Here is a 19183-nt window from a genome sequence, read left to right as displayed (position 1 = left end):
CAATTTTTTTTTAGATTCTAAAAAATATTTACGAGTGGTGTATCAAATAATTACTCTACGATTATACTTATATTTATTTCATCTCAATGTACACTATAAGAAAAGCAAAAAAGTGATTAAATAATTGCATATATTGATTCTTTTAAATTAAAAAATAAATATTTTTATAAATTTAAAACATTACTTAATATATATTTTTATTTTATTATTTGATTCAAAAGAAACATTAAAAATTATGTAGATTTATGATTATCATTAATTTTTTTTATAAAAATGAAAAAGAATAATTATTTGTAAATTGATTATTGACATCATATTTTATAATAATAAATTTAACTTAATTGAATCATTAATAAAGTTAACAGTTTAATTTCTTGTAAAAAAATAAATATCAAGATAAAGAAAATTAAAATCACAAAATAATGATTTTATGCTCATCTAAACCTAAATTATGCTGCTTTGTTTTATTTGTATATTTTTAAGTTTATTTATGTTCCTCTTATACTCATTAAGAATTTCAAAATTACATTTGTTTATTTAAAATTACGTTAACGAGTATTTTCGTAATAAGATAACACTAAATAGATTATCAATAATGATTTTTTTTATCATTAAAATATTAAAGTAGAGAAAGGGAGATAACAAGATTTGAACTCATGTTATTTAAGTGTGAAATGAGAACTCTAACCACTACTCTAAACAAATCTTTACATTAATAATAATGATATTAATTATATAATAGTTGAACAATGAATATGATTTATTGAATAAGTTCTAAACAAGTATAAATGAAATTATTCATCAACATAAATGAATTCAACCTACCTTGTCCAGGTTCTATTCAATTAATAAACAAATCTAAAAACTTAGTTCATACATGTTTATTTAGCTTGACAAATGAATATAAATTAACAAAAATTGAATTGTTCATACTCTGTCACATCTTTAATTATGAAATGTAAATATATATATGTATAAATGTATTTGTAACTATTATGTTTATATAAAATATTTGATAATTTATTTTCTATATAAAATGTGAGAATAAAATATATTATATAAATTAGTAACTATAAATAGTTAATATTTTATATAAATTTACATCGCAATCAGAAAATCATTTTATCGAAAATTACATTTAAGATTTAACCCTATTTCATTCAAGGGGAATGGATTGTTGCAAATAATTATTTAATTTATGTTATAATAAATGCGTACGATGTTTGAAATTTATATTGTCTGTATCTACGTTGAGTAAAGTTGCTTATTGTAATCATCATTATGCCAAAAAAATAAAATAAAAGAAATTGTTGTTTTATGGAATAAAAATCTGAATATGTTCATAGTAAAGCTCTGCAAATACTTGCATATAATGCAGAAACATGACCTAAATGGAGTAGAGTTATTATAAAAACCCCAGAGATCCCACTGTATAATCATCATCATCGACCACAATTACGTCGTCGTCCCAAAGTCCACCATAACCAACAGTCATGGAATCACTGTAATCAATTTGCACTTGCTCTGGTTCGATGCTGTAGTTGGTGTTTCCCCAGTCACTGAGTTCGTCAACGCAAGTCAGTGAAGCGAACTCGGAGGCCACAATGTCGTTTAAAACTCCAGCAGAAGAACTGCTATCACGTTCATCAATGGCGTTTGTAGTACCACATTCTGGTATTGTCAGCGAATTACTGATATTATTATTATCTGCCCAAGACGTACTTTCTGGTGTAGAACTCGGCAAAGGGTGGCAAAATATATCGGAATTTTCGGCACCACCGTTAAATGGCATTGTTGGTTGCTGCAGAGTTTGAGAAGCTCGCAGAGGGCCAACACATTGGGTGACCCTAGTGGCCAACTTATTGAGTAGCAGTGCTGAAGCTGAGCGTTTCTTTGTGGGTTCAGATTGTTGTGGTTTGGCACATTCGGTGTTGGTGACGGCATTACTATCGGAGTTTCCGCTGGATGAGGAAGCGCCGCTGACCGTCACCTGATCTGCACCCATGTTAGCTAAGCGTTTCTTTAGATGAGCGTTCCAGTAGTTCTTGATTTCGTTATCTGTTCTATTTGACAAGTGCCTGGCTATTGCTGCCCACCTTCACCAATATAAACTTATATATAAATGAATATCCCATTAAAGAAAAAGAAAAAAGGAGTGATGGAGATGATTGCGATAATGTAAAGAGAATATAATATAATATATACAATATTCTAGAGAAAGCTAAAAGTTAAAAGATTTTAAAAACAACTTGAGAGCGCTGTGTTGGCGTTGTGAGAAAAAGGAAAGGGTAGGTTTGGAAATGCAATAACCTGTTGCCTAATTCAGCTTGAAGTTTAATAATGGTTTTATCTTCCTCAGGAGTGAAATCTCCTCTCTTAATTCCAGGTCTTAGATAATTAGCCCATCTCAATCTACAGCTCTTCCCACATCTTTGAAGACCTGCAAAACCGAAATTCGAACATGGACATAAGAGTAAAAAATAAAACAATGCCCATATAGGAAGGAAACCTAAAGAATTACCAGCTTTTTGGGGGAGGAAACGCCAGCCACCTTCGCCATGTTTTTGAATGTAAGAAATGAGCTTTTGGTCTTCTTCAGCAGTCCAGGCTCCTTTCTTCAAACCATCTGAACTGCAGAATGGAGTTCTTCCCATTCCGATATGTGAGTCGCTTTGTTCACTTTGTGAATGCTTTGTATAGGGGAAATGAATGGAGCAGTATGAAGGGGTTTCACATTAGAATTGAGGAGTGATGGTGTGATTTCTTACAAAAGATCTGATATGAAACTGTGAGGGACATTTCTCACTACATATATATAGAAATAAATCAAAGGCTCACGTGGTAGACCTTTGCTTTTATTTTTCCCATGATCCTTTGTCATTTTTTATCTAATTTCACAACATCATTAAATTCATCAGCATAAAAAGTTAAATTAGCAATATGTTGTTAGGTAGTATAGTGAAATTTTGATTAAGTAAAACTTCCAATTCAGATCCATCAAAAAGAAAATTGGAACAACATACTTCTCAATTAAAAATTAAAATTTAATCAAAATTTAATATAATTTTTATGTAACATTCTCAAAACCCCTTAATTGAAAATAATATGAGATGAGATGGATTTTTAGTGAAATAAGATATAAAGAAAGTAAAGGATAAGGGATCTTAGAGAAAAATCAAATAAGAAGTATGTTGTGAAATATTAATTTGAGCCAAGGACTAAATCGTTAAAATATGAAAAATTTTATGGTCGAAGTGTAAATATTTAAAACGTGAGGGGTTAAAATATACATTGGAAAAGTTGAGAAAATAAGGAAAATGGATTAATAAGGACCAAAGTGAACAAATAAAGACAAGAGAAGGACTAAGTTGTAAATTTTACCAAAAAGATGTCATGAAAAGGATGAAATTGTAGAGAAAGTTCAAGGGTAAAATAGTCATTTCACTAATAAGATAATTATAAGAAAATATCTTGACTATGGACAAATTTGGCCCATTGGATTAAACTGAAAAGTAAGAAAAAATTATGGCCATTGAATTGAAATCATTAAACTGTCCAACACCAATATAAATAGGAGAGCAATTTTGCTTTTTATGCAATTTAGTCCATTGCCAAGAAATCTCACTATTTCACCCAAAATTCTTAGAAATTTCCATAGACACCGAAGAGAGTTTATTCATCAATTTAGAAGCAAAAAATTGGTAGATGAAAGTGAAAAAAATTAGAAGAAAAGAGAAAGAGAGTGAGGAAGACGAGAAAGAAATGGAAGTGAGGAGAAAAGGAAGAAACTCTTTGCAAAAAAAGAGTTAAGTTTTCATACAAACCATACTTGCATTCAATAAATTGAATTAAATATGTTGTGAATAAAATGTATGAAATGTGTATTTTAATCTAAATTCTTGAAATAGAAAGTATGTATGAAGCATGACATGTAGAAACTTGAAATACTAAGCTTTCAAGTAAGAGATAATAAGATGTGTGTTGTAAAAAGTATTAATATTAAGGAATGAGTATGCTGTCTACACATAAATATGAGTGATTAAATTGAATATAAATAAAGGTATAATGACTATGTATGATTAAATGAAAGTAATGTAAAGAACCATGGAAAAGTAGAGAAATTTACTAAAAATAGTTTTAGACAGCAGTAGAGACTCTATTTTGAAAATTCACCAAAAAGAATAGGAAATGATTTAGAGGGTGAATCAAATATGAAACTAAAGCTTATTGAGTCTAGTTTTGCATGGAAGAAACAATGTAAGAAATGAAATTTTATATTTTGAGATATATTATTTGTTGTGGGATAAGGTCAGAATGGATTCGAGTCCTCGTATTATGAGTTTGGAAAATCATAAAAAATTTTAAATATATTATTAGGGGATTAAATTTATATGTTTAAATTATTAATGATTCTATTTTCAAGAGAATAAAATAGAAACATTATCTAAACCCCGTACTAAGAGATAATTAATTTTTAGTAAAGAAAGGTCGAAGCTGTCAAGTAGCAGAATAGGGGCAAATTTGAAGAATTTAATTTACTGGTTGGATAAAGTAAAAATTCTGAAATTTTTATGGTAAAAATATATTTGAGTCTAGTTTCAAAAACATCAAGCGAATCTTAATTTCGAAATCTTTAGCTCAAGATATAAATAATTTAGTGACTATGACACAAGTGGACAACTTTGATATGAACACATAAGTAAATAGTTGAATTATAGTTAATGTTACGTATAAACATGTCATGCTAAAAACTAAATATCCTAATATATATACATAAAGGATGAGGAGGAAAAAATAGTAGATGAATTTAAAATGTTACAAAATGGTTATAAGTGATGGAATGATTAATACATGTGAGAATGTTTAAATGAATTGATAAAATAATAAATGAATAATTGTTAATTGATTTGATTTTGGAATATTGGCTAAAATTTTATGAATAATTAAATTAATTGGAACAATTTAGAAATAAATATGAAATATACATAAAATGAGTAAACTACTTTAAAAGTGCAAGTCCTCCAATGGACTTATTTGTAAAACTTTAATAATTGTGTTATTTTTATAAATTTTGTTATATTTGATTGAATATCATATATGTTTTAATGAGATCCTTTAACTCATAAATAGTTATTTCATAAATTCAATTGTTACTAAAATGAGTAAAACGGTCTTCAATAATCAAATAATAAGATAAATCAATCTGAAATTTCTATAATTACTTTGACAAAGAATATGATATTTTGATACCTTAACCTAACAATCGGATCGAATATTGAGGTATTACATTCTAAACAGACAAACTCTTAAAATAATTCTTTATCTTAAATCATCACCAATGGTAATAAAGAAACAGTAACAATTTTAAGTTCTAGATTTTAATGAGTTCTTTGAGAATTATTTTAATTTAAGTTAGATGTATTTTGCTTCTTAATCTAGTTATTCATTGTATTGATTAATTGCAATTATATCTATTTCAACAGTGTGAATGCAATTATAATTTTTTTAAAAATAAACTCTTAGCTTAAGTTATTAGAAAAATCAAACAAGGATTGCCCAAATTTAAATTAAATATGATTTTATTTTAGAGTCTAATTTAATGATATATATAATATAAATTATTGATTTAATTCGATTTACAAAATTATATATATTTAACATCTAATTTTTTAAATATAAATAAAAAATAGTTTAAAAATATTATATTAATTAAGTTTAATAACTTATTTTAATGGTCATATTTTCCATGAAATTTTAATAATCATATTTAATATATTTTAAATATAAATATAAAAATATAAAAAAATAAATTAATTTAAAAAATAAAAAAATTTATATCAATAATCGGCATGAAAGCATAATAATTAGTATTGCCTGATACAGCTGATTCTATCAATACCAAAATCGAAGAAAGTATATTACTAGTAATTTTGTTAGGAGTACAACTACAATATAAAAAATTATTACATTCGAATCACTAATATAAAATTTTCTAAACTAGAATAATTTTATACAAAAACGATGAAATTTAAATTAAAATAAATATGGATAGAATTTTACGAAAAACAAAAATCAATCTTAGACACTTACGAATTTTAAGCCTCAACCTTTGTTAATTATTCCAATACTTAATTCTGTGATATGTAGAACGTAAATTCTCCTTCCTCCCTATAGTCTGCTACCCTAGCACGTCTCTGTCTGCTTTCTCTGGCAGAATTTAGGTTTTTTTGTTCTTTCAGTCTTTGTTCAAATCAAACGGCATGATTTGCTTTTTGATTCTCTGATTAGTATTTTGGTATACTCATTCGTAATTGGTAGGAAATTGTTAGGAAAATATGGAGGTAGAATTTGCTGGATTAACAATTAATGAGGAGGAAGATGAGATCTTGCAACTTCAAGTTGAGCAAACTGCAGAAAGGATGATGGGAGTATCTACGTTAGTGGGTTGTTTTTTGACAGCTAGTACAATCCACTTTAAGCAATGAAAAATACCATGGGCAATCTGTGGCATCCGGTAAGGGGTGTTCAAATTCGAGATTTAGGAGAAAAAAAGGTATTTGTTTCAGTTTTTTCATGTTATGGATATGGAAAGGGTGTTAAAGGGTTCTCCTTGGACTTTCAATAATCATTTATTGTTATTATATCAATTGCAGTGGGGAGAAGATCCCCTAAAAGTCCCTCTTATTTATTCTCCCTTTTGGGTTCAAATTAATAATATCCCTATTGGCTTCTATTCTGAGAACCTGGCAGCACAAATTCGAAACTTTATAGGGGTCTTCATGGAGTATGATGGCTCTAGTTTGGGGAAGGAGAACCGTAACTATATGCGTATAAGAGTCCAAGTTGACATTCGGCGTTCTTTGAAAAGAAAGAAGAGGCTTATGTTTAATGGACAATGCTTATATGTTCATTTTAGGTATGAACGTTTATCACTTTTTTGCTTTTTTTTTGCGGTAAATTAGGACATAGTGATTCTTTCTGTGAAGCAAAAATGTCGTTGGGAGTGGAAATTGCTGAGATAGGATGGGATTTATCTTTAAGAGCTCAATCTCAAAGAGCTTTGGCTATGAAAAGTGTATGGCTCCGTGAGGAAGGAGAAGGGGATTGGGGAAGAAATCGTGTGGGATGTCAAAGATCTGGGAGTACTTTAGAGGCTGCTGGAAACTCGACAGAAAATAGGAAGAACATAGATCCTGTATTAGGATTCAATTTGGAAGGAAGTTTGTCGAAGTCTTATCAAGTAGGCGACAGTTCCAACCCGATTTATTTGCCCATTGCTATGGATCATGACCTTGAAGACAATATGCTAATTGGAGAGGAAGGTCATAAGAGAGCTAGAGAGGAAGCAGAAGACTTATCAAGAAGTGATGAGGTAAATTCTACGGTGATACGAAGTAAAGAATTGTTGGAAGTTAATTTTGTATCGGCGGCTGCCAAAAGGCAGACCAGCCGAAAATAATGAAAATCCTAAGTTGGAACGTCCGTGGATTGGGGAGTCCACGGACAGTTCGCAGACTTCGGCATTCGCTGAAGTTATATAATCCTCAAATAGTCTTCTTTATAGAGACTAAAGTTAGTAGAAGTCATATGGAACGAGTTCGTAGAAGTTGTGGTTTTCTTAATGGAATTGACGTCGACTCAAGGGGATCTCGAGGAGGGTTGTGTATGGCATGGAAAGGGGATATCAATGTTCAACTCCAAAGTTTTTCGCAAAGGCATATTGACGTTATAATAGAAGATATGGTTGAAGGCAATAAATGGCAATTTACTGGGTTTTATGGATCACCTTATTATCAAGAGAGAGAGGCAACGTGGAGACTTTTAAGACAACTAAGGCAAGCAGAAGAGTATCTATGGATGGTTTGCGGAGATTTTAACGAAATCATGTATGGGTTTGAGAAAAAAGGTGGTCTACTTCGTGAGGAGGGAAGAATGGAAGATTTTCGAAAGGCACTTGAAGATTGTAATTTAATGGATTTAGGCTTCTGTGGGAATTGGTTCACATGGGAAAGAGGCAATCTACCAGAAACTAATATTCAAGAACGGCTAGATAGAAGGGTAGCAAATGATGATTGGGTGTCACTATTTCCTGAGTATCAAATTCGTCACCTTCCTCATTCATTTTCAGATTATTGTCCATTACTTCTAATCACAAAACGTGAAATTAAGAAGGTTGTCCAAAGAAAGTAAAAATTCGAGGCGTGGTGGGTTCTTGAAGAATCATTCATGGCGACAGTTAGAAATATATGGTCTACCTCAACTGGGGATTTACTACATAAGTTGGATTGTGTCAGAAGGGGGCTGCAAAACTGGGCCGATGGTATTCGATACAGTAGAAAAATTAAGAAGGAGGTCTTACATCTAAAGTTGACAAAATTGTTAGAAGAAGAAAGAAGTGATGACAATATGGCAGAACTTATTGATACAAAAATTGCACTTAATTTTGAAATTAAAAAAGATGAAAGATATTGGGAGCAGAGGGCACGCATTAATTGGTTGAAATTAGGTGATAAAAATACTGCCTTTTTTCCATAAGCAAGCAACGCAAAGAAGAAGAAAGAATCTCATTCAAAAATTACAACTGGAAGATGGTAGGGAAACGAAAGTTTTAAAAGAAATAGAAGAAATAGCACGATCATATTTTCAGCATTTGTTCTCGGCAGGAAGAAAAGGAGATTACAATCATGTTTTGAGGGGAATTGAACTATGTGTTTCTGAAGAAGATAATCTAATGCTAAAGTCACCTTATACAAAAAAGGAGTTATGTGAGGCATTAAAAGAAATGGGTTCTACAAAGGCACTAGGAGAGGATGGTTTTCCGGCTCTATTCTATCAAAAATGTTGGTCGATTATTGGAGATGAAGTGGCAATGTACTGTCTTCAAGTTCTAAATGAAGGTATGGATCTGAGCCCAATCAACAAGACAAATATTGTGCTAATTCCGAAAATTACGAACCCTACAAACATTACTCAATTTAAACCTATTAGCTTGTGTAACGTGCTGTATAAACTGATTGCAAAAGTCATTACTAATCAGCTTCGAATAGTGATAACTAAATGTATTGATTCAGCACAAAGTGCTTTTGTTCCTGGAAGGCTGATTTCTGATAATGTATTATTGGCTTATGAGCTTCTTTATACTCTAAAGCACAAAAGAGTAGGGAAAAAAGGGTTTATGGCAGTAAAACTGGATATGTGCAAAGCTTATGATCAGGTCGAATGGAGTTTTGTGATAGAAATAATGGAAAGAATGGGATTTGATTCAGACTGGGTAGGTTTGCTGATGAACTGTGTCAAAACAGTGTCTTAGTCGGTGGTTTTAAATAATTATACAGGCCTTCCGTTTAGTCCGTCAAGAGGTCTTCGACAAGGGGATCCTCTGAGCCCATTTCTATTTTTATTTTGTGGGGAAGGACTTTCTAGTCTCATGAGATCGGTAGTAGAAGAAAAATTAATTCGAGGAGTTAAGGCGAGTAAGACTGGCCCGCAGGTCTCTCATTTATTATTTGCAGATGATTGTATTCTTTTTGGAGAGGCTATAGAACGAGGTGCAAGTTCATTGAAGCAAATTCTTCGTGAGTATGAATTCTGTTCGGGGCACAGGGTGAATTTTTCAAAATCAACTATTTTCTTTAGCTCTAACACGCAAGAGAGGGAAAAAAGAATGATCACCAGTATGATTGGAGTTCGGAGTACAAACGATCCAGAAAGATATTTAGGATTTCCTAATTTGGTGGGAAGGAGAAAGAAAGAATCTTTTCGTAATTTGAAAGACAGAATACGAGTAAGATTAGAGAATTGGAGCATAAAATATATTTCTCAAGAGGGGAAAGAGATTTTTATTAAAGCCGTTTTGCAGTCCATCCCGACTTATTCAATGGCTTGCTTTTTACTCCCGAAATCCCTTTGTACTGAATTGGAAGGATTAATAGCAAAATTCTGGTGGCAAAAACAAAAAGGCAAGAAGGGTATTCATTGGTGTGCATGAAAGGATATGTGTTCGTTGAAAGAAGAAGGTGGACTTGGTTTTCGAAAGTTGGACAAGTTTAATATCGCTTTACTAGCTAAACAAGGTTGGCGCTTAATTAATTTTCCGAATTCGTTGTTAGCAAGAGTATTGAAAACTAAATATTATCCATCGTCTGATTTTTTAAGTGCTCAACTTGGTAACTTACCTTCACTTACCTGGAAGAGTGTCTGGTCAGCTAAAGGATTGTTAGAGAAAGGATTATGTTGGAGGGTTGGAAAGGGGGATCATATCTCCATCTGGACTGATGTTTGGATTCCGGGTCACGAAGCAAATGAGGTGCAGAGATATAAAGGAAATACAAATATAGAGTTAGTATCGGATCTGATTGACGAAGATAGTAGAACATGGAAAGCAGATATTCTAGTTAATACCTTCAGTGCGGATATTACAAAATGTATTATGCAGATCCCTTTGTCTAGTTCAGTGCAGGATGATTTCCAAGTTTGGGGAGGAGAACCATCAGGAACCTTTTCGGTTAGAAGCGCCTATAAACTATTACAGAGTTCTACACGGATTCCTAACAATTACTTTATACAGGCCGAAAACAAAAAATTCTACAGAAAGCTATGGAATTTACGGATGCCCTCGAAAATAAAAATTACAGTATGGAAGATCTCTTGGAACTATATTCCTACATTAGCTAATCTGAAGCTGAAGAGAGTGGTTACTGAAGATTGGTGTCCCAAATGTAGACAAATTGAAGAAGACAGTATCTACGTTTTTCGACAGTGTCCTACAACGGAGGAAGTTTGGAAACAGTTAAGGTTCGATTGGATGCTAAATAATAGTATTCAGAATGTTTGGGAGTGGCTTATCTGGGTCTTTAATCAGGGAACAAATGAGGAATGTCGTCTATTCTGTTACGGACTATGGCTCATCTGGTCAAACAGAAACCAGTTACTTTATGAAGTAAAATCACAAATGGCAGAGATATTTCAAGACAGATAATAAGTTATAACTCAGAACTGAAAGGGTTAGAGGAGAAGCTACTTATCTGTGAAGAAGTCAGAATCCATAGCCAGAATGAACAAAGGACGCGTGTAACCATCCACTTTGATACGGCTTTTGAGCAAAACTCTTTTAGATCTGCTTCAGGGCTGGTGGTTCGAGACATGCGAGGGGAAGTTTTAGCAACAAAATCTGTTCTCCACTCAAACGTAGCCTCCTCATTTGTAGCGGAGGCGCTTGCAGGATTACAAGTAGTGAGATTAGGGATCTTTTTAGGCATTAATTCATGTGAAATACTTGGGGATTCAAAGACAACTATCAAAAAATGCCAGAGTACAGAAAGGGATAAGTCGATTATAGGAGCCATCATAAAAGACATTCAAGATGCGAAATCACTCTTTCAAGAAATTGATTTTTGTTATATCCCGAGATCAGAAAATATGATGGCGCATTTTATAGCAAAAGAAACTTTGAAGGAAGATGCAAGTTATTACCTGGAGAATGGCATTTCAGAGCAGGTTCGTCATGAGCTTGAAAGGATAAGGAATAGGCATCCAGACAACTATTAAGAGAAGATCCACCATGAGTTTGAAAAGAAGAGGAAAAGGCAGTTAAGAGGGATGGCTTTGGAAACGTATAGTAGATGTCTACAGATTTGCTGAAGATATGAAAAGACCTGCGTTTAATGGCTGTGACTATTCAGAGGAAGAGAAAAGTAATTATGGGTTACAGCTGTTTTTTGTCGGCTGGAGACTTTTCTTTAGTTTTTCAGTTTCCTATTCTATTTGGATTTAGTTTAATTAGTGGCCCGTTCTATTTACTGTTTTGGGCTTTTATTCTTCTAGTTTATTAGAGTCTGTTTGTTAAGTGTAGGATTAGAGTTAAGCTAAACTAATGTTGGTTACTTTATTGATTTATATAATTCCAGTCGATATTTATAAAAAAAAAATTATTCCAATACTTAAATAACAATTAAAAATCATATTACAAATGAGATTATTATTGAAAACATACCTAATAATTCAATCACATTTGGACTTTAACAAAATTTAAAAAAGAATAATATGTGATGCATCGTAAGTGCATAAGTTTCATGTACCATCAATAGATAATAATATGACACATTATCATTAAATTAAACAAAAAATGTGGAGGACTTCTAAATAAATACTAATAATTTTATTTAAACATTAAGCGTAACTATTATAAATAAATATTAATAACTCTCAAATTTATAGTCTTGGGTTTAGGATTTAGAATCTCGAGTATAAAGTATTGAGTCTTAGGTCTAGGGTTTTAAAATTTATTTATATGAAAATTATTTGATATAGCGTCAGGAGTTTTTTATACTCCACAAGCAATTAAGAGTTTGACAAGTGTATTATAGGGTGTGTTAAAAAAATAAAAAATTCAATTACATGAATCAATATGATACTTGCCACACCTTCAATTTGTTTGTAGAGTTTGAAAAACTCTACTGCTAATGTATCGAATACTTGCTCTTATTTAAATCAAATTATTAGTATTTCTTTATGACTCGTTCACTATTATTTTTATTTTATTTAATGAGATGCACACTACATAAAATATTCTTCCATTTAGAAAACCATGAAGTATTTTAATGATGTTTATGTATTAATGTTACTATGTTTACATCCAACCTTTTACTTAGAAAAAAGGGTGATTGCTTCATGGAATAGGATTCCGGTGACAATTTTATTTTCATACTTAGGTATAAAATTATTTTGAGATGTATAATTTGACATTATTAATAGTATCAAAATTTCGTACGGTAATATTAACAAGAATGTCAGATATTTTCATGTTTAGATGAAGAAATTTTTCTTATTTTTTATATATTTTCTCAAGCAATATTTTAACTATATTATTTATTTATTCGTTTATTTATTATAAGTGAAAGTAATATATTATTATGATTTTTTTAGAGAAGCAAAATATCATTAAATAATCAAAGTACCAAATAGTAAATAACTCATAAAAGAAGATAAAGCTAAACCCAAGCAATCAAACTTTTTCTATACATTTAACCTAAGGTCCTTTCTCGTGAATCAATTAAGAATTATACGAATTAAACAAAGGTACCAAGAAATGCAGAATAGAGACATAGTCATGAGGATGAGCTTGGGACAATGCCATTGGAGCAAAGTGATGGGTGATTGCCTCTCTCCCTTGATATCGTGGACAACGGAAGAGAGTAGAAATCAACACTCGAGAAGTAATATAAAATAACGCAGCTTTACTGCAAGTATAACAGGTCAGTTGTAATATTTGTAGTGTTACAATGGAGCACTAGAGTATTCCAAGGATTGAACCCAAGAAAACCATGGATTGAACAATTTCTAAATAGCATCCGTGAGAAATAAAGAGCCTAACCAACTAAGCGCAAAAAATTATATTACGACCAATCATAAAATTAAGAGAAATGAAACTAATTTACTACCTAGCTAATAAGGACCAAATTGTAAATGTGCGAGATTATGAAATTAACAATTAATTAATAAACGGTGGTTGGTTGATCTTGATGTGGTTCAGTAATCTTCCAATTAGGAATCCAAATCACTTAAACTCGCAAAATGACTCCATTTTACATCACGGTTTCAATTTTACCAAGTTAGACAAATTAATCCAGATTATCTCTTGATCTTACCGGTTAACTTGGGACTAATGAATTGGTGCCCAACAAGATCTCCTCTTGATCTCACTTACCTAAGTATTCCTTTAGGGTTGTCAATCCTAAGTTTTTAAGTTCATTCAAATTAGTCAAATTTATTTCGATTTAGTCCCTCATCCAAAAATCAATTTACCACATCTCCATCAATCAACTCCTTTAAAGGTTTAGCTATTCATGCTAAAAATAAAGCTAATAAACATGGAAATGAAAAGTAAAAAAGTCATTAAAGAAAAGCTTAAGAAAAAGTTAAAAGTTAAGATTTTCACACAAGAAAACTAAAAAGGCATATAAAGAGAAGCATTCAAGAAGAAAATCTAAAGCAATAAACATAAAAGGAAAAAAACTTTAATAGGTTCAAATTAAAAGAAACTGAAATACATTAAACTAAAGATGAAAATGTCTTACAACCAAGGTATAATGACTAAAAGTGTAAATAAATGTAAGCTACAATAATAACTAACTTCGCTAACATTAAGAACAACTAAAACAAGAAGAAAAGTTGTTGAGTAATATTAAATCTACAACTAAGGAAAGGAAAATAAGAAACCCTAGAAGAAGAGAAAGAAAAGCTAAGAGAAAACCTAGAGGAAATTAAACCTAAACTAAGCTAATGTGACATCTTTTCTCTCTCAGCCAAATTTTGGTTGATGTAGCAGCTATTCTAACCCAATTCTTGCACCTAGAATACCCTTAAACGATCATTCAATGATTGGTGCTTTGGGTGGACATAGACTACCCTTTTCACAAATTTTTGTTCCCTCACGATGTGGGAATTGCAATACCCAGAAATAGGATATTGCGATACCTTGAATAGTCTTGAAATTGGGGGATTCTTGGCATGTGGATATCGCGATACCACTAAAGGGTGGTTTCTAACCTCAGGTCTATTGGAGGTATCGCAATTTCAAGGTTTGGATATCGCAATACCCTCTCTTTTGATGTCGCTTTCGCTCTATTTTAACCTCCAACATGTCCCTTCATCACTCAATCTTAAGTTAGGGTCCGAATGGCACTATTGGCCAATTTGGGTCTTAAAATGAGTAAAAAAAATACATTTACACTTATTAAATTAAAACCTAAAAACTATGGAAAAGATGCTACTTTGCTTGAGAATAAGCTTCTTAAATTAATAGTTAATTAATTAAGTTAATTAATATACCCAATTAAATTATTTTCTTAACCTAATTCTAAATTCTGTTAAATTCATGGTAACTTTACCATATTAGAATATATGAGAAAATATATTTAATTGTCTTGTTCAATAAAACAATGATGACTAATTAATTTAATTTTCACTTCTAAATTCAATTATTTAATTTTAATCAATTAAATAATAATTCAAAGAAATTAATTTAATTTCTGAGTCATCTAATGTACCTAGTGAGAAAATGCATTATTTGTGAATAGTGATATACGTGATCTATTTCTCTTAATAGTTGCTTTCATTCATTCCATTGTTTTGATTCTACATGCAATCCATTTTGGGTTATATTAAACTAGAGGAGAGATCTATTGGACATATATAATTAGGGTTTAAATAATTTGTTATTAAGTTTCGACTCTTTGTCTATTAATTACAATATTATTTAATCATGGAGTCATTCCACTAAAGAACTATGATTGAACCCTCCATTATTATATATCATTATGAAAGCAACTTAATAAGTGCTCATCATGGGATATTTTTGATCTCTTTGGGTTTAATTCATTCAACCAAATTGATGCTATTTTATTTTAAGGTAATCATTACATCTTCCTTCATTAAAAAGTCAATTATTAATAAATTATAATTAAATCATTTGTCCTAAACAAATAACCCATGACCACGTTACCTTCCATCCATCCTATAATGCCAATGAGTTGATATCATTTACCCTTTATTAGGTTGTGAATTCCACTATTGTCAATAAAGCACTGCCATGAAACAGTCTTATACCCAACTTACCAACTTTCGACTCTTTAGTTATTTGAACTTAGACTTTTAATACACTAAAGTATATGAGGTACACACACATAGTCAATCACTTACTCATGATTGAGGTAAGCCACACTATAAATGTCATAAATGAATCATTCCATTGTCAATCTAGACAATCACATTTATGTCTCTATAACCAATCTTATAGGTCCGCGTGAAGAGCTTGTAACAGATGATTTCTAAGATGGCTCAAGGAGATTCGTGGAGTACTGGTCACGAATCACTTTGAATAATTAAAGGTATCAAACAAAATGCCATTTGTGTGTTGTATCTAGCAAGAGGTCCTTGTCAAACCACTTTATAATCTGCCATGTGTCGTTGTTGTGATAAGAATATAACAATATATGTAAGATAAAATTTATCTAATAGAGACTAACTACTCTACATCTTAAAATGTTACCTATTTAGCTTATTATTATTTGTACTCATTAACCGGATTGGCTTTGGGGAAAAAAATACTTTAACTTTGAAAGTTTGAACTTTAAAGCTATTTATGCATATTAAGAAATGTAATGATTTTCTAGAGAAATTAATTTTATTATTTTAGCCAAAATTGAAAGGATAATGTTGAAATTTTATATTTACATATAAATACATTTATATTAATGTAATTGAAATATTTTTATTAAAAAATAATTAACATATATATTATTTATTAAAAAGATTTAAATTAGATTATATATTTATATATAATAAATATTGTTAAATTCAAAACATATCGATATATATATAAATATTAGATTAAAATATCAAATTTACCGATAGTGACTAACTTATTTATGTATTAGTATATGATATATTTACATAAATAATATATGGCTCATTGTTATTGGTATGGTGAAAATTAATATTGGATTGGGTTAACGCAAAAGATAGACTTTTAACTTCTGAAAGTTTGGGATTGAAATAACTTCTACTGCAATTGATATTCACACTATCATTTTCAACATATTTGTAAGTCTCAAGATAGAGTTGGTAATAATAAACATCACGCCAAAAATATTAATATATAATAATATGAATAGATAAATATTTTAAAATTTATGTTATTATCATGATATATAAAAAAACTGTATAAATATGAAACAACTTAAGTAAGATTACCTACAAAAGTCACAACAATCAGATTAGGACCTCCCATCGTCATCACCATTCTACATATCTATTCTTGGGGCCACGCCAATATATATTGGCTAATGTAAATGCATCTTCATAAAGCCTAACGACTTAGAATTTGGCGTCTTCCCGACTCCGACGCCGGGAGCAAAAGTTTCATTGGTAGTCATTCGTGTCTGCCTATTATATTGATGGATTTTTTTTCTTTGTTAGTATATAATTTAATCATATTTTTAAATTTAAACACTTTATGTGACTCTTATTCCAATCATTAATTTAATTATAAAATTAAAAATATATTTTTAAATTATAATTAATATTAATGCTTGGTTGAATATATAATTTAATACATGAATTTTGATTTGATGTAATTATACATATGAATTTTGATTTGATTTGATTTGATGTAATTATACACATAAAACTTAAATTGTGGTTCATATGTATAGGTGAAACTTTTATTTTAATTCACTCATACACATTTAAAGAAATGAATACAAGCATTTATTTTCATATCGAATTAATATAATTATTTGTGTATGTAATATATTAACATAAAACGGTGTTAATTCGATAATGTTGTTAGTGATTTATGAAATTTGAATTAAATCAAAATTTCATATATAAATTCGCATAAAATCAAAGTTAAGATATAATTTTCATATTTATCCCTTAATATTAATTTTACATCACTTTTATATTTTTATACTTTTATATCGTCTTTAAATAAAACAATTAAAGATTTAAAATCTAAATATTCAACACGTACTAGTTCCATATTAATTATTGATTATCTCCTTCTCATATGTCAAAATCTAATAAATAATTATATTAGAGAGACATTTTTAAGTAAAAGCAATTATATAACAATGATGGAATAAGAAAAGAAAATGAGTTAGAAACATAGATGCCCAGCCTTGATCCAACACTAATCAACTATAAGTTTTATCATTAAAGCAGGGACTTGATCCAACATTAATTTTATAATAATAATTTTGATGTATAATTTTTTAATTTTACATCAATTCATTTTTTTTTGTTAATATCAATCTAGTTAGAACACCGCTAAGCCAAATGGGAATGCTTCCTATAGATCAAGAGAGAATTACTGCTAACTTTGTTTTTTATTCTTCGATTTTTTTTTCTTCGTCTAGTAGATTCTAATTCATACATGTGCTATTCATATTATTTAATTATGAACTCTTTTTAATCATTTTCTTCATATCATGAGCAGTAGGCAGAAAGGGAAAGCCTAGATTTGATTAGCTCTTGCAGAAAATGAAAGCCATTTCAACGAGATTAACCTCGCACAAGATAAATCTTGTAATGAAAATACAATAAAATAAAATTTTAACACAAAAATAGTACAAATTCAATATATACATGTCAAAATTTAAATAACATATATCAATATTATATAAATTAGATATTTTTCACTATGTGAGTGTAAGTGAAAGAAATGAAAGAAAAAAGTTACGATAGTTTTTTCCATAATGAAAGACATCTTTATTTGATAATTTTATATATAATTTAATTTTGATTTTTTTTTCTCTTTTACTGACTTCGTTGATATTACATGGTGGAGTGATTTAAAAAAAAACACCAAACTTCATATCTATTATATAAATATAAAAACGAAGTAAATATACATATAATATTCTAATACAGCTTTTACTATCTAGCTTTTCAGAGCAAAAATAGTTAGTGCACGCCGAAAACTACATGGACCATTGAAAAGGATAAGGCAAGCAATTTATTTCCGAGGCCTTAACGTTATCTTTAATGGTGTTGAGCCTTAGGAGTTCAGAAGATTAATCTTCAAATGCATTACTACTTGAGAGGAATGAATTATTTTTAAGATTGTTCATGAAGGAACTATTACTATTAAGTAACCTAAACTTTAAATGTTTACATCTAAGTTTGAAAATCAAAGAATGCTAGAAGTTGAATCTTTGTATGTGACATCACTAACCAAGCATTTGCTCTTGGTGAAGAGTACTCAAATGTCAAGTTGGTGCACAAAGTTTTGAGGTCTCTCCTTGAACATTTTGCCGTAAAGGTGATTGCCACAAAGGAGGCTATGGACAACAACTCAAAGAGAATTGATGAGTTGATAGTGTCCCTGCAAATGTTCGAAATTAATGTGGAGGAAATCAAAATGGGCAAAATTAAGACATAAAAGAATATTGCTCTACAAGCTTGTCCTATTGTAATTAAAGAATAAACTACCCATGAGGGTGTGTAGGACCAGTTAATACTTTTAACTAAGAGCTTCAACTAAGTATTCAAGAAGCTATCCGAAAAGAGCAAAGGATTTGAAAGAGGCCATAACTTTAATAAAGGAAAAAGGAACGTAGTAGCCATTAGTAACAAAATCCCTAAGGAGAAAATGAAAAGAATCCAATGTTATTAATGTCAG

The 19183-nt window shown here is 30.3% G+C and overlaps 1 protein-coding gene and 1 long non-coding RNA gene across 2 annotated transcripts; both read right to left on the bottom strand.

Annotated features, from left to right (window-relative positions):
* Positions 1 to 1293: 1293 nt before the first annotated feature.
* LOC121203592 (transcription factor MYB34) lies at positions 1294 to 5571 on the bottom strand. The gene is made up of 3 exons (XM_041096780.1): positions 2522 to 5571; positions 2311 to 2440; positions 1294 to 2096 (listed from the first exon to the last, which is right to left on the bottom strand). The coding sequence occupies exons 1-3, from the start codon at positions 2652 to 2654 to the stop codon at positions 1406 to 1408; spliced, it is 954 nt and encodes a 317-aa protein (XP_040952714.1). The 5' UTR covers positions 2655 to 5571; the 3' UTR covers positions 1294 to 1405.
* A 333-nt stretch (positions 5572 to 5904) lies between these two features.
* On the bottom strand, positions 5905 to 11703 carry LOC121219118 (uncharacterized). Its single transcript, XR_005915840.1, has 3 exons — positions 11473 to 11703; positions 10402 to 11214; positions 5905 to 10271 (listed from the first exon to the last, which is right to left on the bottom strand). It is a non-coding gene; the product is annotated as an uncharacterized lncRNA (long non-coding RNA).
* Positions 11704 to 19183: the final 7480 nt, after the last annotated feature.

The sequence above is a fragment of the Gossypium hirsutum genome, chromosome A03 (assembly GCF_007990345.1).
Source record: "Gossypium hirsutum isolate 1008001.06 chromosome A03, Gossypium_hirsutum_v2.1, whole genome shotgun sequence".
NCBI classification, from domain to species: domain Eukaryota; kingdom Viridiplantae; phylum Streptophyta; class Magnoliopsida; order Malvales; family Malvaceae; genus Gossypium; species Gossypium hirsutum.
Note: the sequence above shows the minus strand (reverse complement) of the source record. Positions and strands in the feature narration are given on the sequence as shown.